The 26,257-nt window shown below is 43.9% G+C and overlaps 1 protein-coding gene across 2 annotated transcripts in view; it reads right to left on the bottom strand.

The window, feature by feature from the left end:
- The window catches only part of CCBE1 (collagen and calcium binding EGF domains 1), a 100,111-nt gene that overhangs the window by 14,981 nt on the left and 58,873 nt on the right, over nt 1–26,257 (bottom strand). For both annotated transcript variants that reach the window (XR_015707948.1, XM_087773249.1), the window contains exons 3-5: nt 9,776–9,828; nt 4,909–5,043; nt 4,034–4,171 (exon numbers count right to left, since the gene is read on the bottom strand). Coding sequence is in view for 1 of the 2 variants with exons in the window: in XM_087773249.1 (XP_087629375.1) it covers nt 4,034–4,171; nt 4,909–5,043; nt 9,776–9,828 (326 nt within the window). In the remaining variant the exon portion in view is untranslated. The remainder of the gene's footprint in view (nt 1–4,033; nt 4,172–4,908; nt 5,044–9,775; nt 9,829–26,257) is intronic.

The raw sequence follows: 26,257 nt of genomic DNA, 5'->3' as shown, positions 1-26,257 counted from the left end.
CGAGGTCCCTTCCAACCTGGCATTCTATGATTCTATGATTCTATGAAAGGTTTATTTCTCTTATCTCCTAATCAGATAGGTGAGGGCTGCAAGGGCAAGATGCTGGAACGACCAGTAGCAGTAAGACATTGGTATTAGTGCTGAACTGATCAGAAGATTAGGAGGCAAAGGCTTGGGGGTTTTCCCCACTCATCAACTGCCTGCTCCCACAGCTGCAGTTCTTTGGCATTACAATAAATCATGATATTCCTCTTTATTTTATTTAGCGTTTTCATGGCACTGAGCATGCTGCTCTTCCCAGACCTTTCTGATTGCACACAGCTTGGTAATACCTGAACAGCTCTCTGTACAGTGTTCAGATGGCTCAAAGTCTTAAGGCCAAAGGTATTACTTGTGGTTTTCCGATGAACTCTACATAACATACAATAGAAATTCACCACATTGCAGCTATGCTGGCTCCAAGACTATTTGGCCACAACGCCTCCCAAAGGGACTCCAGCCGTTGTGTGAAGATACCTGAATACGCAGCATCCGCTGGTTTCCTCGCTGCTGTATTTCTAATGCTAGTTATTTTGCCTTTGACTTCTTCCAAAGCCTTTCTGCCCGTAAGTCCTTCTCTGATAGATCAAAGAATCTGCAGCACACGGGGTTTTTTTCCCTTAACAAGGAACTGACATGCTTTTACCAAGACACCTCTTGATATTTCTATAAGGTAAGTTTTCTCTTGACCACAAGTCAGTATTGCAGCTCCCTTATGGTGTTCTTCCTCCCTCTCCAATTTTTCAGCTTCCTTTAAAAAAATCAGTGTTTTGACATGTCCATTTTTGGACCTGTGTAGGATTTACAGATGCATATATAGAGAGCCATTAGAAAAAAATGCCTTTTTTTTCCAAACTCCAATAAAGTTTAGATTTGGTACTAGTCTTAACCAAAATTTCTTTTAATAGCTATCTTACCAAATGAGTTCCCTCATAATATGCACACATTGTGCTAAGAAATGTTGCTGAAAGCAACGTACAGTCATAGGGAGAAACTGCCAGAGCCTCTGCTATTTGAAACCTAGTGCAATCCCACTAGAATCAGTGGAATTACATGCAGATTAAGAAGCAGTGAATTTGGCCTCGTATTTCAATATAAAATCCAGTTTATCTTCCAGAAGGATGTGGTACACAGGGCTGACAGAAGTATAGATAAAACAGGGCTGTAACAATCCATGGAGATGGATGCAGGGGGGTCCAGCTAATGTTTAGGAAATATCATACCAGTGAGATTTCTGCAAATCCAGTTGGATTGACTTGTCGGAGGAAGAAGTCCAACAGCGTCACATAAGCAAGCGTGAGCTGTGTCCCAGGAGAGAGGTGGAATCCCCCTAACTCATACCAGACAGAGGTGATGATTTGCCCAGGGAAGGAGTCATCCATCAAACATTCCCTCTACTCCCACCCGATCCCGTATCAGGACCAAACTATGAATAAAGCCAAAATAAAGCATGAATAAAGCCAGAAGTCACCTAGGACAGGCCAGAGGGGGCAGGAAGCAATTAGATGGAGTCACCCACGCACAGTGCAGATATGAAGATCACCTACCAGGGTCAGTTTGGCCAGCACTGAGCACGGCACTTACATAGCCTCTTTCCATTGCACAGAACCTACACCAGGAAACTAAAATTATTTTGGAGAAGGCTTAAACAACCCCCATTTTATGAAGGCTTCCCAAAGCATGAAGTCTAGCTCACGTGTGACGTTGCTGTCCTGACAGGGGTCCTTTTATCTCAGTGAGACACCGGTGAGCCCCGCGGTGCCTATCGATAAGAGATCTGCTCGGCGGAGCAATGTGTTTTCTTTGCATGAGCTCGAAGACTGTGTCTTGCTGATGCTGGAAGAGAAGGAGATGCTGGCGGGGGAGAGCTCTGCGGGGAGCTGTGCCGTGGGCGGTCTTTGCATGGAGGCTGTTGAGTTGATCATCTGTGTCGTATTATCTGGGCTCAGCCTGCTGAGATGGTTTCATTTGCCTGCTTCGGCACGGGTAGCTGTATTGTCTCTGTCAAATGCAACATGACTGCGGATGCGGGAAAAATGCTCCCTATTCTTGTGCCCCACTCACAAACCCAAAGCTCTCAGTCAAGCCCACTTATAGAGCCAAAAAAGTGCCTGGATTGCAGCCTTCAGGCACGGCACGATGAAAACGTGAATAATAATCCCCCGGGAAACATCCAACATGGTTAAAGCTGGAGAGGGATACATGTGTTTTCATGTCTCACACTAAATTTTAAAATAAAATCTAAGTGTTCCAGCTATCATGAAAAGCAAATAATCTGCTTATTAGGAAGTCACTCCAGCGCAGATGCGCGGCTCTCCGGAGCAGTGCAGGCCTGAGGCTGACCACGGGGTGGTGCGTCGCTACAGCCGGTTCTTTGCGGCTGCCGAAAAACTTCGTTTTCTTTGGGATGAGTTACGGACACAAGCCCTGTGAAATAGCGATGGGCAACTCCTCTTTCATTTGCACCAGAAGTCTGGCAATTAGTAACATCAACTTGGAGCAGAGCAGTGTAGCAGAGCAGAAAATGTCCTTCTCGGCTTCACACAGCTGATGTAGGAAACGTTTTGAGAGATGGTGGGTATTTCATTCCAGATTAACTACTGGAACTGACATTTTTGTGTGCCATGTACCTTCAGTGTAAAATTGGTGTTTTTCAAATATTAGAATTATTTCCACAGCCTTGAATATTTTGAATGGTTGGTTATCCTGAATGCTTTGGGCATTACCCCATCAGGAAATTTGAACTAGCCAGTTAACTAAAAAAACTATTTGCAAAGGGATTATATAGGTTATACCTCTCTCCTTTATGACACGCCCCCTCCCCCCACTTATAAGGAAAAAAAAAATTAAAACTACAAAGAACAATTGGAGTTAATGGAGTGGCTCCAGTTACACATTTTCAGAGGAAAATCGAAATCATAAATTGTTCCAGCCATCCAGTGGGATTTGGAGCACCCTAATGATACATGTGTTCAGGCATTAACTGATGAACCTATGATAAGTTACCATTTATCAAAAGAGCTTTTTTTTTTCCCAGAGCACAGGTTATTCTCTTCCTCCTTTCTTTTTAAATTGTCATATCAGTTTTTAATCTGCAGTACTCTAAATGCTGTAATTTAATAACTGGGATGAGGTAAAAAAATTTAAAGTCATTTATACACAGCACACATATATATTTTGAAACCAACAGTGAAAAACAAGAACAAGCCCTTACTTTTACCCCTTTCCCATCATATATTACTTTAATGAAAAAAAGAAAAAAATCTGACTGCAGTCACGAGACACACAAACTAGTTGCAGATCAGCAGAATTCAGTGTTACTCAACATAATTTAGCAATTGATTTAAGCAATGCTTGAAAGGTGTGTGGACTTCCCGGGCACACCTTTTCTGAGCCTCTGAGTGCTCAGAGGCACTAACCACCCAACCCAGGGCCATTTGCTAATCTCAGATGTCGGCATGTAAGTACAAATTAAACTCACTGAAATTAATTTAATTAACAGATGAAATTAATGAAGGCTTATAAGAGTCAGCATCCAGCATTTTTTTTTCTGTCTCCTGAGCTCTGGACTGCAAACTAGGTATAATCAAGGTTGGTATGGCAGTAAAATACGATTTTTAGCAGTTGGATCAAGGAGAAATGGTCTAACCAAAGCTGTAACGGCAAGTTTCACCCATCAGCCACTCTGCCTCTCCAGGGGAAGATGCTTTCGACATCCTTCAATGCACTTTTGCTCTTTCTTTACAGATGTGACTACAGATTTACTGCTGTGTGTGCGCAGCTCATAAACCTGGGAGGAGAAGAGCGTGCGGCAGGACTGCTCCCAGGTGCTCGGGCTCCCAGGGAACAGCCTGGGGTCTGCAGGGGCATCACCTACATCCCAGCTTCAGACCCCCAGCTCCAAGTGTGGCATAGGGAGCAGTTACTCTTTACGACAGATCAACCTTTTAGACAGAACTTTGGCCCAGGACCTTTACCCTCTGCTAGCATATACCTTTATCTCCTTTTGTGCATGTCTTGCCGTCGTCCTCCCGGGTATAGCCTTCGTGACACTCGCACCTGTAGCTGCCCATGGTGTTGACACAGATCTGAGAGCACAGCGTCCCATTGCTGGTGGCACACTCGTCGATATCTGGAGAGGAGCAAGAGCTGAAAATGTCCTCAAGCCGGAGGTTTCAGACCTCAAATACAATAAAAGACTTCCTTTAAAGGTATCAGGAGATTCTGTGGTTAAATAAATGAGCAATTGCAGCACCGCTGGTGCTTTGGGCTGGAGCTCTGTGCAAACTGCACTATTGTTGTTAACACACTTGGCATTTTATCGGTGAACACCGCGTGACCATTTCTTTGCACTGAAAAGCTTCCATGCAAAGCTCAGTCTTGCAAATCTTGGCTCCCTGGCACAGCAAACCACACAGGGCAGGACTATTGAATCAAGGGGGACTAACCACACAAGGACCACATGTAAGTGATCAGTCCTGGATTAGATACTGGCCATCTAAATCAAAACCCAAGGATTTATTTTCATAATTAGGCATGGATATAGTGCTTTGAGGGTTACCGTTAGAATCATGTCCCTCATCTCTGGCCAAAACCCCAGCTATGACTCAAAACCTGCAGGAGGAATTAATAAAGGGAAAATTACATCAGCCCAAGACTTCAAAGTGTTGGGGTGCGCATGTCTTGTTTTTGGTACTACCTCCTACTAATTTCAGGGGGATTTAGATCTCTTAGTTCTGGGAACTAATCCTTCACATAGTTAAAAAACACATTTATTCTGTAATAGTGAAGAGAATAAGAAAGGTTTCAGATCTAAACTGACTCCTAAAAGACCTGAGGGAGATGAGCTCAACGCGCACTTCTACCCACCCAGGCAATAAGGCTTCTCTCTGTTCCTGTGCCTCTCCCGATCATAGCGGTACCCAGGGTAGCAAGTGCATAAGACTCGCCCAAAGTTATCTGTGCACTGCTGTTCGCAAGGAGCTTCGGCACAGACATCATAGTCTAGGGAGAGAAAAATGAGGTTAGGAAAATAGCAACGGCAGTACCTGGATGATACTATGACAGGAAATATTTCACCTCTCTGCTAAGTAATACAGTCAAGTTACATTGTTTTTGAGGATTGAAGAAACCTAGAAATAAAATATTCATGAGACAAGCAAAGAATTATAGTAAAATTGTAATTGCTAATTACGGCTTTACAGTTGTTAGACTATTTCTTAAAGCTGGATTTTAAGCAAGGGGTGCTTTCCCAGTTTGCAGAATTTAAGAATTCTTCTCACAGAAATATTAAATTACCTAAAAGGTTTTTTTTGCTGTTTTCTTCCACAAATTTTTAAGTGCTGATAGCAACATTTCCTAAGCAAAATCCTGTGAAACACTGTGAAGCTAACTGCCAAATCTGGGCAAAAAGTATATCATAAGGAAAAGTTAATTAAAATCGCACAATAATTGTTCAAACGCAGATATAACCCTTCTAGCAAAGAACACATTGTTACAAAACCATCATCACTCTTAATAATAGCAATGTGAAGATTAGCGTATGGTAAGTCGCTGGCCGGGCTTGTCAGTGAAATCCCAGAAGGCTGTCTGAAGTCACCGTTTGAAACCCGAAGCGGGGTGAATCTGTTTCTGATTTCACTGCTATGTAGCAGCAGACTTGCAGTCCAGGGTACGGACACCGGAGCGAAACAGGGTCCGACCCGCATCCCCGCCCTGCCAGGGGCTGGATTTGGCCGCTGGCGTCAGGCTGGTGGCAGGGCTGGGGGGAAATGGGCAGCCCCCGGCCGTGGGTGCAACAGCTTTGCAGCGCCAAGAGAAGACAGGAGCTGAAGCAGCATGTAGGCTCAAAACCAGCTCAGGCAAGCCCTGCTGAAGGTCGGGTTTTATGCCAAAGCAAGTGGCAGTTTCTGTGATCATTTCAGAGGAACATCATCCTTCATACAGCATCCATGTGGTTGTCACTGTCACCCTCCAGTAACTGCGTACTGGGGGCTGCAGCAGAAATATCTTGTCCCTGCTCCAGACCAAATACATCTAAACCAAACCTAAGTGTTTCAACCGAGTTCCCAGCAATGCACTGTGTTTCCATATATACAGGATAAAATAATTAAAACCCAAACTCATATTGACTCACACTAATGACTAGCAGACATCTCTGGGTATGATGATTTTTCCAAACAATTAAAATGAACTAATAGATGGTAAAGCAAGTGAAACCACATTTGCTGTACAGAATATATGGAGCACATGTGTAGCACTGGGGGTAAAAGTGACAGTGTGCCAGGGTACAGAAAAGTGCCAAATGAGACTTAACAAGCTACTGCATGTCACACCAGAGCCCCTTACACCAAAAAATACTATTGTAATGGCGCCAAGCATTTCCTCCCTTGTGCTTGTCACCTTTTGAATAGCAGGCATCCTTTCTTTTCTTTTTAATTCACAAGTGTGTTGATTTTAACTCTTGAAGTCTGCCTGCAGTGCTGTGGCAGTGAATGGCAGTGCCAGGACCCCCAGAAGGAAGCAGGGACGAATAGTGCAGAGCCATGCACAAGCATGGAAGAAAACCACGGTCCTTGCCCTCAAACACAGTCAGCCTAGGGGCTAGTTTGGGCTTTTTAGGTGATGCTGGGGCTGTAAACTCCTGTTACATTTGGCTTACTAAATAGTCCCAAATATAAAGCATTAGTGGTGTTTTTCCTGGGCAGGGTTCCAATTTTCATTCTCCACTGAAATAAAATGAGATGGAGAACAGGCTACTATGCCCAGCACTGCCTGCTCCTTAGCCAGCATGTCCAAATCCAGACGCCGGATTTGGCCTGTGCCATGTTGACCCTGTTTAAAGCAGAGGCAAAACAAGCTCTGTCCTCCTTGTGCTTCCATGAATAGATGCACCCTAATAAAACCAGTGCTGGAAAGGACCATCTTCCCTCACAAACAGGATTAGCTACGTGTAAACCTTTCCTAATAGACATTAATCTAACCTGTCCTTAGAAATCCCTGAGGGATGGAGATGCCCCGCCACCATGCAGTGTATTCCTGAGATGAAATATCCTCGCAGATAAAGCTTTTTACTCATATGTAATCCAAACTCCCCTTACAGCCATTACTTTTTGTTCTCTCCTTCTTGGCCATGAAGAACAGTTTACTTTCCCCCTTGCAGCAAGTTTTCACATACCTAAAAACTGTTATCACATCTGCCCTTAGCCTCTCTTTCTCTAGACTAAACAACCTCAGTTCTTTTTAATCCTCTTTCTTTTGTCATATTTCTTGTGGCTACTCTTTAAATACATTTTTTGCATGCACCTTAGCAGAGCTCCATCAAGACCATTGCTTCATTTACTTTCATAGAAAGGTAGGAAAGGGTCCAGGAGGTGGAAATCTCCCTGCTGGTCGTTCCCACACAGTCAACCCAAATCGCACAATGGATGTGGGCAGATCCCACATCACGGAGCTGGGCATCTCCAGGGCTTTGGTCCCAGGTAGCACCACTGCCTCAGGAACAGTCCTCAAAGCTGGGATGAAACTGGGCAAAAGCTGCTGCACCACCTCCATGTGCTCTGCAGAGGATGCATGCGCCCTCCCATGTTCAAGCCCCTTGTCTGCCAGCCCAGCCTAAGAAATGTGGTTTGAGGATGAATCAAAGCCACACGGTGAGGATCAGGCTGTTCCAGACTTTAGGAAAATGCAGAAAACTGAAGCAGAATAACAAATGTCTCAATGTGTATTTCAAAGAACTTGGGAATGACAACGCAGTATGGAAAGTTGTACCAAGGAAATTTCTGAAATAGCAGTAGTGAGGAAAGAGCAGATCTGATTAGTGTTTGCCTGTCATAGAGTATTTTGCTTTGAATTAATCCACAGCCAAGAAACTCAAGTAACAAACCAGTGGTAGGGAGGGTGGTCTCCAAAAGAAGCTGTTTCAGACTACATCTGTCTCTGCTTTACTCTTGGTGATGCCACGAGACAGGGTCTGGTTGGAGCTGTGAGCCTCCAAAGCAAAGAAGAAGATCATTCAGGAGAAAAGGGTGAGGAGCTCTTTTTTCACCTGCTTCGCTGGTCAGGTGGAGCAAGAAGAGACATTACAGGGGGAATCAGACAGACTAAGCAAACTCATCTCGATGTTTCCTGAGGATCATTGCTCCCTGCTCCTGCAGCTGAAACCCAGAGCAAGAAAGTGAGTCCAAAGCAAATGAAATGCAGAACGTGGGGGCATGGGCTCATTTTGGACTGCACTGATTTCTGTTGCTTTTCAAGGGCAGATGAGAAATAACAGGACAGAAACCAAAGACAGACATGGACAAAGACACAACCCTTTGGGAAAGAGTCTGTTTAAATAACAGCTGTCCAAGAAGGAGATGGGTGTCTTCCCGAGGCAGCCATTAGAGGGTGGACAAGGCAGGGTCTTCTATCTGTCTCCCAACCCTCCTCCCTGCAGCCACTGCTAAATCACGGAGCAGGCAGGGCTGGAACTACTTCTCACAGCTTTGACTTGCCAGTACTGGATTAAAAGGTGCAGATGTGCTCTAATAAACTCACATCTGTAATGTATTTATGTGCCTGTGTCGAGATATGCATTTCATGCAGCTACTCTGTCAAGATTATGCCAAAACAATGTGTGAAGAGCCAAGTGATGTCTCGTAACAAAGGGAAATGCGTGCTTCACTGAATCATGTTTCTTGTCCCTATACCAACGGCCCAAGATTGTCTCAGATGTTATAGCAATTGCTGTGGCCTCTGAAGTTCAAGGTAAAATATAGATCGAGCTGAAAAAGGGGGAACGGAGACACAAAGGGACACAAGCCACAACCAGCAGAGAAATTCAATTAGTAGCAGAAACTCTCATGTTACTGAGATGCAGCTAATAGACAGGATTAAGCAATGTCGGTGGGTATATAATAAAAGCTGCTTTCATAATCACCTAAAACCTCAAGAGAGAAAAATTAGAAGCCTAAAATAATATATTGCCATGGCTCTCATTTTATTTTTGCTCCTATTACTTCTCCTGATGTATCCATTATATTTACTGAATAACCAGCATATAAAATTGTTACAATCCATAGGAAAGCTGGAGGCCAGGCTGTAGAGTCCTGGCTTTTTTCCACCCTGAAAGGATTCAGGGCTTCTACCTCCCATGCACAAAACCGCCTTGTACAACACAGCACAACTGCCTCCTCCAAGTGTCCGCCTTGCACTGGAGCTGTCATCTCAGGCCACACACACCGAGACAAAACTCACTGAAAAACCATGGGACGAGGAACTCCTTGGAAGCATTTCACCCCAACCCCAGCCAGGGGTTAGTCAGGACTAACTCACCAAGTTACCCACTCCCTGTGCACTTACAAGCCAAATGGGCTGTGCCAGATCCAAGGGGTACATGGCAAAAGCCATCAGCCAGGAAAGGTGTGCTCCTGGGTGCACAGAGGGCCCCTGTGTACCTAGCCAAGAGCAGAATGCATCCTTCCGTTTGCAGCAGGTCATGGTACAAGGTCTGTGCAGCCACGTGCACTTAGGGGAGGATCAAAGCTTGGCATGCTAAGCGAGACTTTTGGAAGCTGATGATCTTTTTATTTTCCCAACAATTTGTTGGAAACAGTTCCCTCGCTGACACATGAGATACAGCTGACCCTGCGGTTATATCAGGCTGCTCTTCCAAACTGGCAGTGCAGAGAACAGGGCAAACAGGGAAAGACAAATGCATGGGGACATGAGGGGTAAGAACAGTGAAATCACATACCTTCAGGGATGCACTGTCCAAGAACAAACTTATAACCCTTACAGCATTTTTTCCTGAAAAACAATAAAATAAATAAATGAATAAATAAATATATTCTCTAAAGGTTGGTGCTGCCTTTAAAAACAGTCATGGGTAGATCATGGATGTGACGAACCAAACAAGATGAGGATCCTGAGCTTTGCAGCTGGAGGTATCTCAGCATTAAAGAACACAACACGGAAACCCACCACTCAAGTCCATGACGCATTTTAAATGACAGCATGGACAGCCACCTCAGGAGCCTGGGGCTGGGTACCCCAACGCTGACCCACTCAGCATCCCAAGTAGTTTCTGAAAACCCTGCTCCCTTGTGTTGAAAGGATGCAGCACACCTCAGTGCTGTCCATATACACAACTCAGGTCATAATTTTCATGATATAGTGAAGGGTGTTTTCAAACATCTGTCATTACAATGTAAACTTGCAGAAAGCAGTAAGTCTCAGCGAGGAGTACACAGGAGATAAATGTTATCAGTCATTTCTCATCTTTTAATAAACCTGGAAGGTGATAAGTGAAATACATTGGGTATTTCAACTGGAGCAAGGGAGAGTATCTTATACAGGCGGGGGGACAAAACTGCAGTGAAGAGTCAATAGGATGAGGTATTTTTTATGTGCCTATGACATGAACAAAGCCTGAGTGCTGAGAAATTAACATTGCTTACACACTGGCTTGTAATGACATTTAGGCGCTCAGCTATTTCTGCTTGTTTTGCTTTCTAGGCAGCAAACCACATCAGGTCACCGGGACTCCCAACAGCGCTGAGGAGCCTCTGCGAACGGCTGTGTCCCTTATCATCCCCAGAGCTACTCGCTGCAGGGGCCTGGTGACCTTCAAAGGGTCCCAGGATGGTGGCTACCAGGACTGCTGCAAGAGAAGCAAACTGCTGTTCAGTGCACTATTTTATCAAGTCTACATGAGTCTGAGGGGAAAAAAACCCTGTATTTCACAAATCCACAGTTCTTCATGCCTTGTGGACATGCTGAAATATCTGCAAAACTGGGAAACCATCCATTTGATCTTATCCTTTAATTCAGTAACTGATGCACAAGAGTGCTAAAGCCACAGCAGTCAATGACACAACACTTGCCTAGCCAACACACAGCCATCACAAATCATCATTATGTTGAATTTAAATCAACTATCAGTTGCAACTGACCACTTAAAGCAAACAATGCACTACTTCAAACTATGTAAAAACAAATTTTGGCTCCATATTTTACCCTCTTCCAAAGATTAGCTGGAATATAAATTATGGTTAATGAAGGCTGAACATCTGAAGAGGAAGCCTTGCTTTGTTATGCAAACAGTGGTCCCTCATTAGACTTTTCTCCAAACACTGCTGTGAAGTTTTATCTGCAAGACAAACAAATGCAGGAGGAATGAGTTCAAAGGTGCATCAGGGAGGCTGTTCATATGCTGCAAGCCATGCCGATGGCTTTCCAAGTGCACATTCATCTCCTCCTGTCTGCTGAAGAAGGGAGGCTGATAAAGGCTTGCTTGTAGCTGCTCCTCAGAGGAAGATACAGCCCTGCTTGAGAGAGGGCTGCGAGATGGGCAAGGAGACGAGGGCATCCCTGCCATGAGATACTGACCTGTGGGGTTGTACCAGCCAGAACTAATCAGAAAGAGGGAGCAGCAGCTTTCATAATTTCTACCCTTCTCCCTGGGAATTCCCAACTGATTCTCAGGCTTAGGACCCAGCACTCCCACCCTTGGAGTAGCTTGTGGCAGCAGAGGCAAACCTCGGCCGGCACAGCCTGCTCCTGGGTAAGGGCTCGCCTGCTAGGAACCTTGCAGGAGCTGTCTCTCTCCTCTCAACTTGGCCAGCAATGGCTTTTGGCTGGACTTGTTGACCTTGTGGCTAAATTGTGGTTTTATCTGCCTTCCTGGATTCTCCCAATAGCCAAACCACTTGCCCTGATCAAGCCCCTCTCCCACCGTCACACACTGAGAACCCACCACACACTGAGTTACAGCCATTAAATACTGCCCTGGCACCCTGAAGCAAGCACAGCCTTGCGTAGCCTCGCCAGAGGTTGCTCCAGTTAAAGCAAATGGAAAATCGTGCTGCCCTGGCAGACATCCAAGCCCCTGCTGAAATCCGTCTCTTCAATGGCTTCTTGCAGCAACGAGATCCACAGAGGGATGAGACGTTTTTGAGAAATCGTTTCCTTGCTTTCAGTCTCACAATTTTTGTTGAATTTTCCCAGGGTTTACTGGTAAGGAGATTTGGAAATATTTTCTCTAAATACCTGAAGGTTTTTCCACATCATGAAAGCTTTAAATCACACCTAAAGAAGTGGTTTAGAGGAGGGATGCCCTGCTTTCAGGATCACACTCCAGAAACCAATTCGCCATGATAATTGGTTCCCAATTCAAGATTACAGATCTCTCTATTAGCGCAAGCCTGTACTCAACAGCAAGCTTCAGCCAGCAGCATGATTTTGCCAGGGAAACTGCTACTTTAGGGTTAATGCACAGGAAATACAATACGACAATACCCGTTTCTCTGAACATTACATCGCAGCCCTGGGATTCCTGCATGCTTTAGCTTTTTACATTCTTAAAGAGAAATCTGTCAAAATGATGGACATGTGAGTTGATCATTAGCAAAGGCATTTTAATAGCAATACTCATTTTCAGACATCCAGCTCCAGGTTGACATGTCTAATCAACGTTGCACAGCAGCGATCTCGTTATACATAACGAGAGGTAGGAGGGGGTCCCCACTGATAATTTTAGCTACTGAATAACTTTCAGCAAGGCAGTTGCTACGCAGCTGTACATGTGAGCATGCATCAAACACAAACTAATACACAGCTGTCTAAGAAGCTCAACCACCAAAATCTGGATCTATGGGGAAATTAAGTTGATTCGTTAACTTTACATCAGGTTTCCAAAAGGAGAAACTTTTGGCAGACTTATCTGTTACAGCTTTTAATGGGGTGCTTCAGCTATTAAAAATATAGCAACATCTGATTCTCATGCAATCTTCACTCAGGAACATGCACAAGGCCAAATTCACAGAGGGTTTTGGGCACCGTGATTTCCATCACTGCAATGTCTAGCTTTTGTGTTACCTGTAAGAAAATCCATAGTGACAGGGACACTCTCAAAACAAAGTCACCCTTTTTTTCTGACAGGTAGCTGCAGGAGAAGCACAGAGAGGTTGAGCTACTCCCCTCTGCTCTGGAGGTCGAGGTGCTCCTGGATTACTGAATGTCAGAAGATGGGATTTAGGGTCAAACCTTTGATACCAATAGACACATCCGTGACTAGGCAAGCAGCGGATTTGCCTTTGTGGCACGCTTTTGTGGCCCATCACCTTGCAGACTGAGAGGGGAGCTGAGCTTTCCAGGAGCATCCTCACATCCCATCGCCCGCAGGTCTCCCCTGTGCCCGACACATAGACGTGCACCAGCACGGCACCCCCCGCCCCATCTTGAAAAGCGGTAGCTGCTTGATAGCATCGCCCCAGACAGGCGGGACGAAAGGCAAGATGCAAGGAATGTGGCTTAATTAAGCCAGCACTTTATTAAGTTAGCTTATCTGGCAGCTATCAGCAGTAACTCATCCAGTGTGGACCACGTTTTTTTCCCATAATTGTTTCCACCTGGTGCAGAGCTGCCATCGCCCCCAGCCCACCTCCTGCTCCACGCCAGGACACCGCGGCTGGCAGCGGTGCCGGGGAGACCGGGGTATGCTGAACTGAGAAAATACTTCTGTGCGGGAGGGAAGGGAGGGATTCAGGGTTCTACAGCAGCTGAAATGCTTTGGAAATGCAAACAATAACAGGATGAACATTTAAAGTGATAATTAACCTGTATCTGCAGCAACACAGCAGTGGCTTGGGCTGTGACAAGGGCTGGCTCGGAGCTGCTTGATGCCTTACTGAGGCTTTGGTTAACTTCAGCAAAGAGGCAAATCTCAAACTCTATCATGACAATTATGTTGAAAAAGATACATGATTGACATTTAGTGATTGAAAATAGGGAAGGCAAAGGGGAAATGTGAAGGGAATGGATAAAGAAAAGTTTTATACTTGTTTCAGATGAACATAATACATTAAGGAAACTCTTGCTAAAGATGTCAAAAGTAGAAACAGAAGAGTCCACTCTAGGAAATATTTGCCTCCTAGGAGCAAAGCAGACACAGAAATCCCCACGCTGAGTCAGAAAGTGAGTTCTTAGGATAAAATATTACCCTTACTTTATCCCTGCAATGCTGGGGTTCAGAGACACAGTCAGCCCCCGGGGTGGCTCCACCCAGACAGAGGTAATTCAAGCAGAGGCACTTTACCTCCCATTCACTGGGGCTAGGAGCACACGCATGGACAGCTTCTATAGCTCAGCTGACGCCTGAGCTTGCTTCCCTGGAAGATGCAGCAGCTCCGTAGGTGGTCAGGCAGGTCAAATCCCTCCTCTCTGACGCACTATTTCTGACCCATGAATGTCAGAAGAGTCACAGTTTAGGGGGCATAAGAGCTGCTTAACATTTTATGTAGGTTTAGATACATCAACAGTGTTCTCCCAGGTCGGTGCTGGTAGAAAGTAATGATAATACAGTCGAGCAAATGTATTTAACAAAAAAACTAATTTCCTATTGGGAAAAGATAGAAAAAAATCTTTTTAACCTGATTTCTTCAGACAACGTCATAGCGTGAACTCATAAGAACTTGTGCCATATCTCGAAGAGCTGAGTCAGCAAAGGCCATGGCACGGCTGTGTTTAATTGCACAAAGGGGTCTTTGTTAGACTGGCTCCTTATTGTGCCTGCCCAGTGTTTCTTTTTGATCACTCTGACTTTGAGAAATACACAGTGCAGCAAAAATGCAAATACAAAATGCAGCAATTAACTTACAAAAAATAATTAGACAGCTATAAAAGCAAGGCAACATGGTACATTAAAAACACCCCAACCCTTGTTTTTCTCATATTCTGTATAAAATCCAAATGGGGGACAGGTCTGTCTGCCAAAGCATGCACAGACAAAGCCCATCTGCAGCGCAAGTGTATTAAGGAAGCAGCTCAGTAACTGTGCACAGTTTCGCTGTAATTCACATGGAGAGAAGATTTATGGCAACATGGTGTAAAACTGAAGCAATGCACTTTATTTTTGTTTGCCTTTCTGTGGGATACATACCGAAATCTTGAGTAAGAGAGGATGGCCTCCCTGCAGACACTTGCTCAGCATACACTTTGCCATGATTTCCAGACTTAATCCTTTTTCACAGTTTTGTAAAGAGATAATTTATGTTCGCATTGGTTGTAACACAAGGTCCAAGGCCAGCCCAAGCCCTTCCAGTCACCGTCCCAGCTGAGAGTGAATAACCTAAGATTGGTGATGTCTTCCACCGCCTAGGAAATGCTGCGGCACCTATGACTGCTGTATGTATATGTACACTTCTTTATTTCTCGTAACTGACTGAATAAAGAAGGATTTGCCTGAACAACCACAGAGACAACCCTTCACCAGCAAAGCTGAAACTCAGACCTCTGACAGCAAATCACTGCAACCTATTACTCGATTTTTCTGAAAGTCAGATTTTCAGTGATTAATGTGTTGCCTGAGTCTAAGCCATGTTTCTTGTCAGCTACTTAAGTCAAATAAATTTGCCCACATACGTGGTTCTCTTTTTCTTAGGAAAAAAAAGGCCTGCTATCTGCTTTTTTGCTCAGCTCTGGCTATTAAGACAGATACCAGAAATGAAATCCCATTCCAGTTATTGCTAATGGGAAGGTTTTGATAAGATTCATGGTTCCTGGGCTCCTCTTCTGTGAACACAAGCCAGGGACCAGATCCTCCCCTGGCAAAAGCCACATACCTCCGTTGACTCTGGGGAACCGTGCCAGCACTTACCCAGGGAGGCTATGGCTGATGCTCTTGAAAGCATTCAGACACGCTTCTTGGCTGGTCCTTACTGTAATGTATTGTTAACTGACTCCTCCTCTCCTCAAAGTGCTGTTTCATGTCATATTTTTATGGTCAAAGGGAGTTTTACTGCGCTGGAGTATAAACTGTTGTTCCTCCTTCTCAGAAGGGACCTTCCAAACTGATACGATGGTTTGCAGCCCCTGCAGAGCACAGTATTTGTGAATGCGTGAAGCTCATTCCTCTATAAAAGAGAAAAAAAAGATTTGAAGGTGTGCAAGAAACCCTCCAGCCTGCGTGGGTATCAGTGGGTCTTGGAGTTATGATAGGCGCTGACCTGCATGAAACTGGAGAATGCACGAAAAGCAAAACTTCACAGGTCTGGGGAATTTAGCCACCAAAAACACCTGTCCTTTTTTGTAGCAGTCCCTGGGCCTCTGCGCTCCATGGAAATGGCGCAGGACATCTCGCCATGATGGTGCTTGTGGTCTTGTTTAAGTAAATGAGATGCGATGAGGTGTTCAGAGGAGATGTTCACACAAAATCTGGGCAGGCAGACCACTTCCCCAACACATCCCCCTGTGTCAGCAGATCAGCAGTCCCAAGAGACCATCGCTTTTGGGCTATTTTAGGACTTCTGGGATGCACAGAAAGGGGTTGGTATGAAAACCCTGCAGGCAGCCCCACAAGAAAAAAAAGAGCTCATAAGCTTCTGCTCACTGCAGGAAGAAGTAGCAACTAAAACACAGCTTTTTGGGTCTCTTCTGGGCAGAATACAGACTTTTAGAAATGTTTCCTGTGACTCTGGGATTTCCACGTGAACCATACAGACTAGGGCTTCACATTTTTGGGGAAGCCGTAACACTGTGGTACAGGGCCAGAACTAACATTGGCCCCTGTCAGTCCCTAGCCCCACCAGAGCCTTGGTGCTGCAAACACATCAACTAATCACAGACTAATCAGCATTTTTTCTCTGTAGCACAGACCAACTGGCGGCACTGGTAACCATCAGTGCTTGTATCTCACTTAGCATACCAATGTCCAAAAATGACTAAGTAAAAATCTGCTTGTGAATATTCTCTAAGTAAAGAAGGAAACTCTCAGAAGGAAAAAATTACACAACTTCAAAAAGGTTGTGTAACCCCTGCTGCCACTGTAAAAGCCATTTGTTGGATATTTTACACGCACGTGAACATCATCCTAAAAATCACATATGTGATTCCTTCAGTGCTGGACTGTACTTTCTTCCCTTCTTTCTTGGATTTTTATTTCATTTTTTTGTTTTTTGTTTTTTTTTTTTCTTTCTTAATGCAAGGGAATGCTCATGTGGTTTATCACTAGACAGCATGTCAAAAATAGCAGAATGATTAAATAAAAGACTTTTGACTGTTCTCATCTGCTTAGACTCAGCTTTATACACACAGTGTCAGCTTTGTCTTGCTCTCTTCTTACAGATTTCTTTTATTTTCTGGCGTTGTACCAAGAAAATAATTTTGTTTAGTTTCACAGGTGAAGTTGGTATGGATTTTGCAGAATCAAATTAATGTTTGACAGGTGTGAAATTTGAGGGAAAAAAAAAGAATTTTATACAAAGATAGCACTGTTTGCATTTACTACACAGTCTAATGAACTGGCAAAGTACAATGCATCCTCATAAATATACTGTCATTTCTAAGAATAAGTAGCCTTCTAAATCTCAACTGAAATGATCCAAGATTGAGCCCGTGTTTTAAAATAACTCACCGCTTCGAGATTTAAAGTACGAAAAGCGAGCAAAAGTCTTTTTTTCCACCACCTCTGACTTCCAATTACAGGACTGCAAGCCAAATTTCCTTCCAAGTCTGTAAATAGTATGTCTTGCTGACGGCACACATTCAATTATTTATCTAACCCAAGGTGAGCCAGAGTACAGGACTAATCACAGCACATCTGTCTTGTCTCTTGGATTTTTTTAAACTTCCATGACTCTTCATTTTGTAGCTCCAATTTCCTACCAAATATCCATGCGAGATAGAGAGTAATAAATTCCGTTTCAGTACAGAAGGCAGAGCCAGAGAAGTGCTGCAAGGAGCTGCGCTCGCTCGCTGGCTGCTGTGCTGGTGCTCAGTCACTGAAGTCAAACAGCAATAAATTGCTGGCAAGCTCCTAGACTTACTGAACCCAGTCCAATCCAACCCCAGTTATATAGCATCTTTCATCAACAAGATCACAAAAATGCTGGATAAGCAATGTCTAATAACTCCTTTTGGTAAACAATAAAAGGCAAGCACCTTTTACACACGCATGTACAGAAAAACACATTATAGAAACTACCCAAGGAAGTCAGATTTCTAAAGCTAATTCTCCAAACAGGACATAAATCCCAATTAACCTCCAGAGGCAAGCTAGTAACTCGGTCTACGTTCACTTAGGGGTGAGCTGCCACTTAAGGGCCTGATCCTGATGCTGCAGAAATCCCTGGCAGCTTTGCCATGAACGCGTGTCAGGTTGGGAACAGGCTTGGACCAAGACTCAGGATGACGGGTGAGCACATGTTCAGCTCTGAGGATGTGCTACAATTGGACTTCTTGGAAGAACAGTTTCAGACAATCACTCGTGGCATAAACTTAATCAAGTCTGGCTGATATTTGTCATTGGAAACTGTTGCAACACTCTTCCTGGTTTTGATGGATTCGGGATTTGACATGTACCCCTGCTCCTGTACTCCCCCCAAGGGCACGCCATCCATCTACACCCTAGACACAGACACAGATATTTAATCCAGATATTTAACAGATATTTTAATTTGTGATGGTTCTTGAAATTCAACTCTGGGAAGAAAGCAAGAAAAAAAGTCCAGCCAGGCTAATGCTTCTGTTTTAAATAGTCTAGAAGTGAGAAGAGCCAGACAAAAAGCCATCAGCTTTCAGGAAAGTCAAATAGCATGGAAAAATAATTTAAGAAAGATGCAGCTCTGAGCACCTCGTTCTCTATGCTGGCTACCCACAATGTCCAAACGACAACTTGGTTTCCAGCACTGAGCTGGAAACAGACAGCGTGAGGAAGATGTCTGTGTCTGGATACTCTGCCTCTCTGGTGTAGAAAACTCGTACAGAAAGGACAAGACACCACACAGGGTATGGAGGTTTATTGAATCGTCCCAGATTAATGGGAAACTGGGCACTCTCTATATACCATCTACAGACAAGCAGTATGAAATGGTTCCTATCTTCAGAGCACACGCTTTATAAGAGTGCAAAAAGCTCAGCAGTCTAATTTTATACATTATGAATCACATAAGGGTGCTTAACAGCCACTTATGCCTAAGGATTTTTATCCTTCCAGTACTGGCTTAGAGTCACCAGGGCATGACCCTGCTTCAGCGCAGCCAAGGGAATTTTTCAAGTCAAGGTTTCAGGCATCCTATAAGCAGCAGAAATAAATCCTAGGAAAAAAAACATCCATAATTTTAGAAAAGTAGATTCACAGCATAATTTCGGTTGCAAGGGACTTTTGGAAAACATCTGATCCAAGTGCACTTGACAGCAGGGTTAACTGCTCAGAGACTCGCCCAGATGAGTTTTGAATACCTTCAGGGATGGAGATTGTCTCACTTCTCTGGGACCCTCTTCCAGTGCTTAATCACTTCACTGTGCATTTTCCCCCTTTATATCTACTTAAAATGTCACTGCTGCAACTTGTGGCTCTTGTCTCATGTCCTTTTGCAGCACACCTCTGATGAAGGTCTGGCTTTGTCTTCTCTATAACTCCTCATTAGGTAGCTAGAGACACCAATTAAATTTGCTCCTTATCTCCCTGTTCTCCAGACCGAGAAAACACAGCTCCCTTGGGCTCCTCTTGAATACAATATGTGCTCCAGCCCCTGAGCATCTTAACTCCAGTTTGTTGATAAATGTACAAAACTGTAGGTAACCAAATCAAAAAGTACCACTAGCAGATATTCTTTAAAAATATTGAAGAAATATGAAACAAAAAAACCCCAAAAAACCAAAAAAAAAACAAACAACAAAAAAAGAAGAAAAAAAAAGTGATTTGCTAAATTACAATGGAATTGCAGCTGTGGTCCCCTCCCACTGTTTTTTTTCCTCTCTTCTCTCCATTTTCACAATGAAATTTTAAAAGGAGAAAAACTGAAAAAAAGTAGTAAATCTTGAATGAAGTACAAACAATGCTCTTTGTCATGATGTATTTTCAAACAAAAGAGCTGGCCAGCTCTGATCGCTATCTAGGCAACCAGACAAAGTTAAAATTGTGCTTCTAATATATTTTCAACATCAATAGCAGCAATGGAATTAACTTCTTAATGTAAGCCCTTGGAAATCTCTATAAAGACTCTAAAACAGATATTCTTTCAAGAGTGTTTCACTGATCCAGATGTTTCTCTCCTTTTCCCCTCTGTTTTATTGTTCCCAGAGAAGACCTTGTTAAAGCTGAAACTGCTTATTAAGTATACAGACTTAATGAATTGGACAAGGAAAGAAATAATTCTTAACATAACAAGTTCACAAGTCAGATCCATGTTTATTGTCCACAGAGATGATAGCAAAATATACTCTATATGCATAGCAGTCTCTGTTAGGACAGAATCTGTCTCTGTGAACCGCTTCCAGCATACAGAAAAAATTCATTTTTAAAACAAGGCAGTACAAAAGTTTGTTGACTTATGTAGTGATGCTGTACCATGGCCCCAGTGCCACGGATTATTTTTAGAGCCACACATCTGCAGGTTATTTGTTGCAGGGTAGGGTGGATGGAGTAAATCCTGAAACAATTCGCTAAGCAGACAAGCTTCACTGGAACAAGCTGTTATTTATATGGTGTCACTAGAAGGCTTGGTGTCTGGGACGCGGCAGTGGTATCTGCACTGCCTGCATAGCTGATGCTACTCCGCTTAGACCGAGGGAGCAGATGATTGGAAGTTCGTGAAGCAGCTTTTTGATGTGGCAATTAGCTCCTCTCTTAAAATGGCAGGAGGAGGAATGCCATCTGTCCCGTCTTCCTGCCAACAAATGGGCCGCGGTGATTTTAGCACAGTGCGCTAGACTGGCGGTGCCCACTCAAAGTCAATGCATCCCATTCCTCTTTAATTTGTGAGCAAATGGGTGGCACAAGGCCAGTTTTAAAAATAAGCAGCAAAGCTGTTTTCAGAAACTTCCTTCCACTTCCCCACCGTGCCGTTAGCCAAGTACTAATTGCAGGAGCGACCACGCCATGCCCTAACCAAGCAAACCACAGCCCCAGCCCTGAGGAGAGCCCATTTCCTATCGCCTCATTTAACTGGGCTGGCACTGGCTGCTGCTCCTCTCTCCCCACCCTGCTGCTGGAAGATGGGTTTAGCCCTGAATAACCTACTGAGGTTGAACACAAGACTTTTATCAGATGCTGAAATGCTAACAAGTCAACTCACCCCCCATTTCACTCTGCATGCTTGCTATTTGCAACCATGCTCCAGCTGAAAGAAAGCCTCTCCTCCATCTCCAGTCCCCTTCTAACCCCCTGCCCCAAAACTGGGAATGGGCTCTGCTACCAGGCATGATGCCTAGACAGCCTGAGATAGGACCAAGAGGCACTTTGCTTTGGCCATCTATGAAACACTGAGAGTGAAGGGGTGGAAATGAGGCAAAGGAAGGGTGGACCTGCTTGTGGGGCAGTCCTTGCTCCTGGGATGGAGACCTGAAGGCAAAAACCTTTGGGATGCAGAAGGGATCTGAGGGGAAAGGTGACAAACCCAAACCTAGACCCTCCCATCCTCAGGTGGCCGGTGAACATAGTCCTGAGCTGGAGGAGATTACTTGTGACGAACATGTGGGGAGCCTCAAGTGTGGTGACTGCTGGGAGGAAACTTGCACAACTTCTCACACCGCTGCTTGACACTGGAAAACAACCACCCACCTACCCTAGTCCTACGCATCTTTAAAAAAATTTGCTCATCTAAACCAGATCTTCCCTGAGAAAGGAAAATTGCACCATCAGGATCGGTGACCTTGCCAAGATTATGGTGTTTGGGAAGAAAAAAAGAGCTTTAGCTGGTTTAGCCCCTTAATCAGAGAAACTAAGCCATATGACTTTGGCCCCAAGCACAGCTGGTAGTGAAGGTATGTGCTTCACCCAGAAAAATGTATTTTTTTATTGCTTGATAAGCATTATTCTCACTTTACTTATGCAGAAATAAATATTTCCATGTAAATAAATGGAGCATATCGATTTTAGACTTTTGGCCCACTCTGTAATGTTATTTTACTTTTTTTTTTTTAATAGGAGGGAAATATTTATAGTTGCAAAGAAATTATCCACAAAGTTCAAAACGGACCCAGTATTCTTGCTGTGGTTTGAACTGTGGAGCGTGCTGGGGTGTGCTCCCAACCCATCACCGTGCTGTCCTTCAGAAGTGGGTATATGTCCTCAGCGAGTAAATACCTGAGAAAATACCCATCATGTCTATTTGTAATGCACTTTGCGATGAAGGTGTTTTACATCTATAAGTTATTACCAACATGTAACTAGTGGGTTTATGGACGGTCAGGTGGCCCATACAAGAGCACATTTAAACCTTTTGCATTACAGTGTGCTTTGTCTCGGGTAATTGCTTTGTTCCGGGCTATTTCACTTCATCTAAAAAGAGAAGTTCCATTCCTCTGTGGTGCTCATTTTTCTCCTACAATTTGTCTGATTTTACTGTTCTATTGAGGCCTTTGCAAAACAGCAAGTGATGCTTCTAGCTGCAATTTTGGTATTGGTGCAAAACCGAAGGTCTTTTTTTTTTTTTTTTCTTTCTTTCCTGTTGGCTTGCAGTATTGTGCAATTACCCTTGTATTAATTACGCATCACAATTGAAACAGGGTTGTGTTTTCAGGTACTAGCGCTTGCAGGCACATATCAAATTTATATTACTACATCCCTCCCTGAAACCAATGCGAACCAGGGATAACTCGGCTGGAGCTAGTGGAGCAGTTCTAGTTACAGGCAGCAATTTAGAGCTGCGATCACTGGAGCGACGCTGGTGTTTGAAGCATCCAAATGGGCTCAAAGTTTGGGCTCAGAAGCAAAAAAAAAGTGAGACCAGAGTGAGATCAGAATCAGGGTTACTGACCAATTTACCCAGAATATGGGGTAGGATATATACAGGTAGTGCTGTTGTTTAGGCTTAACATTACTCCTCAAAGGCACACACGGAGGATTATCGGCTTCAGACTTTTCCAGCCTGCCTTTGCAGGGCTTCTGTAAGAGCTCATCTGCACAGAATCAGATCTAGCCCTTGCATGAGACGCTGGTTTTCTTTATGAATGTCGCTCAGTTTGCCTCATTTCATCATTCATCTCTCTGCAGATCATCCTGAACAATCATCCTGTGCACCAGCTCAGTCGTGGCATTCAGTGGTTTTGTCTGCCGCCACGGGGTCTTTTCAACTCACTTGCAAACGTTTGTTTTTTTCTGGAGATTGGATTTTGCTTTGTCTGCCTTATTTCCGTGAGCCACGATGAAGGCAAGCATCCTGCTGGGTGTCAGTTTTAAGACGTGCTTGCTGCTGGCCATGTGCTTGCTTGCTTGTGGGAACCCATCTCTCCCCACTGCTTTGCCATGGGCTTTTGGCATTTCACTCACTATGTCCCTCTTTTGTAGCCTAATTTTGGTGCATCTGGGCAAAACCCCTTTCTGAACAGCTCAGGCTACTCTTTCTTGACAACGCTCAGCACGACATTTCTTGTTCTTCCTTACCATTAGCACATTTAAGGTATTACAGTATAAATGCCTCATTACCGTAATGCCTACCGATACCTAGGAAATATGGGGAAGGCTGGATCCTCGTGGAGGGACTTGAACCTGCCTGCACAGCCCTCACTGGAACCATACCATAAACCTGACAAACTCGGAGTTGTTAACATGAAGGTAAAATGACTGCTCCAACATGCATGGTCATCTCTGCTGGTACTTTATTCTCTATATAGTATTTAAATAGCATTTTCATGTCAGAGCACTTATGGCTGAGAGAAGACCATTTTCCTCCAGGACATCCTTGCAGGCACAAAGAGCATCTTCTCATGCCAGGGGGAGCAGGCTGGATCATTTGAAAAGGAAAGAGCTCTTGCCTTCAGTGCAAGATGAAGAGAAGACAGGCTGATGCAGGTACTCAGGAGATGAATCTTGAAGGTGCACTGCAAGGGGTTCCTGACGGTCTCATCTGCCACTGCAACTGCATCAGCAACATCTTAGGGTCACCTACTGTTTTAAAAATCTCTTTTTCTGAGATTAATTATGGGAGAAGTGTCAATTGAATGTGATGTACCTTGGGCTCTTAAAATCTATTTTCCAAATAAAATGAGTGACAGCACTAAGAGCTTTTTGCAGCAGGGAAGTTACAGCTGTGGCCTCAGCCACTGGCAGGACGGGGCCCCATCACCTGTGGGAAGCATTGACAAGCAATGGCAGATGCCACCCTGATTACCTGCCCAGGACAAACCACGACCCTGATCATAGGCGAGAGTTGCCACCTTCACCTAAAGCAAACAACTTGGGAAGGTTTGGGTGATGTCTTCATACTAACTTATGGTTCTCTAATGTGTTTCATGCTATGAATGTCATTACTAAACTTCCAGACATTTTCAACTTGATGCTGTACTTAAATAAGTATAATATAGAGTGACTGCTAAAGACGTCTGGAAGATAAGGGAGTAGCATATATTTTCTGACCAGCCTTGTCATGACTGGTGTGACCGTGGGTGGCAGTCACTTTGGCTCTCCCTGAGTTAATTTTAGCTCTCCCTGGAGAATGCATGAGGTCTCCAAAAAGTGATATTTCAGGTAAACACACTGTACACTCAAGGCATTGGTCTGTGTCACCTTGTAGAGACAATGCTAAATTTAGATCTGAGGTTAAATCAATACCAGCAAAGACAAGATTAGCATTGCAAGATTCATACTTCTTTTCCTCTCAGAACATACATTTTGTGTCAATTTGGACTGCTTCTACATTCGCACCAGTTTATCTACATGTAATACCTGTGCATTGTCTTTAAGCCCACTCCACAGTTGACACCACTACACTTTTGTGGGGGCAGTATTTTATGCAGAATAAAAGAAACTAGTTGTTTTCTTTCCTACTCTGTTCACAAGTTGGTCTTTATTCCCAAAACACTCCAAGGAAGAAAACCCAACATTTTTACAGCTTGAGATATCAATCTGATTCTACAAAGTTGTTTGAAAGCGTGCTCTAATATATTTGGAATAAAGGTTTGGCATGTGGTGTAAAGCAGACTCCCCCAAACACATGCATGCAAACTCCAAACTGAAATGAATATCACACATGTTCCTTGCGAAATTTCACCTCTTTGTTTGGATTTTTTCCCCCCACTTTTCTACCTAATGAAGTGCTTGTTCATCACTGTTATAACCCAACGGGCACAGTGTGCATTGTAATCTCACCATCTGCATCATTTACATTCCCAAACGTGGAATCTTAGCCAGATGTCTGACTTATCTCCAAGGCGCTGACTTCAGGCATATGGTTTTTATTTAAACGAATCACAATACTAACAGAAATCCAGTATCTATTATCTATCACAACTGCAGATAATAACTCAGAATAAATTTATCTTGGGCTTTTTATTGTTGCCCACACAGACACTTCTGTGGATGAATCTCCTAAAATGTAACAATAAAAATCAAATTAAAGGTAAGGCAGGATGTTAAGCAGAGTACTTCGTTATAGATGAAGTTTGCAGATTGCATTACGAGCAGAAGAAAAACGTGCAGCCCTTAGGAACATGAAGATACCGAAGCAATCCAAGTTATAGCGACACTGAGAAACCAGGGGTGGAAGTAGGTCACCCCAAGCCTGTATTTCTGTTCGTTCTTTGAAGTATCCAGCAGAATCCACAGCACTGGTGCTCAGCAGTAATACATGCCACCATGTGCAGGGGGGTCCATAACCTGAAAACACCACCACGCTCTCCTGCTTGCACATAGAGCTTGCAGCTTCTACTGAGAACTCGCATGGTGTTTGCTGGCACAAAACTCCCCACTTCTCCTTGAAATAAAAAGTACACCTTCATTTAGAAATGTGTCGTGTTACATGTTTTTCTCTGACTTGGATTTCTGGACTTTTCCACACTCCTAATTAGTACTGGTATTGGTAATAATATGTTTTTACTTCCATGATGTTAACCACTAGAGTATGAGTGACACAAATAGAAACTAAGTTCAACATAAAGAGATCTCCAAGAAAACCAATAGTTCCTTACTTAGATTTCTTAGACTTCTCACTTACTTAGATAATTTGTTAGATTTACTACCAAATATATTTTCAAGCCACAGCTATGACAGGGCATGGAAGGCAGATATGTATGGACCAGGACAGAGTTCCCCACATTAGTGCATTGTGAGTGTAGAACAATCAATGCCATCACATCCCTTGTTATAACTATACACAATTTTCTGTGAAGTAGCTGAATTTCATCTCAAATTCACCCCGTCAGTGTACACAGCGAAGGGCCTGGCTAAGCACAGGTCCCTCCGTATTCAACAGAGAGGGACAGACACTTCTGGAGAGCCGGTCAGCCTGGAAATGGCATG

The sequence above is a fragment of the Nipponia nippon genome, unplaced genomic scaffold (assembly GCF_047370975.1).
Source record: "Nipponia nippon isolate SJK-2023a ecotype South Korea unplaced genomic scaffold, ASM4737097v1 scaffold_39, whole genome shotgun sequence".
NCBI lineage: Eukaryota > Metazoa > Chordata > Aves > Pelecaniformes > Threskiornithidae > Nipponia > Nipponia nippon.
The sequence above is the reverse complement of the archived record's forward strand: the minus strand, read 5'-3'. Positions and strand labels throughout refer to the sequence as shown.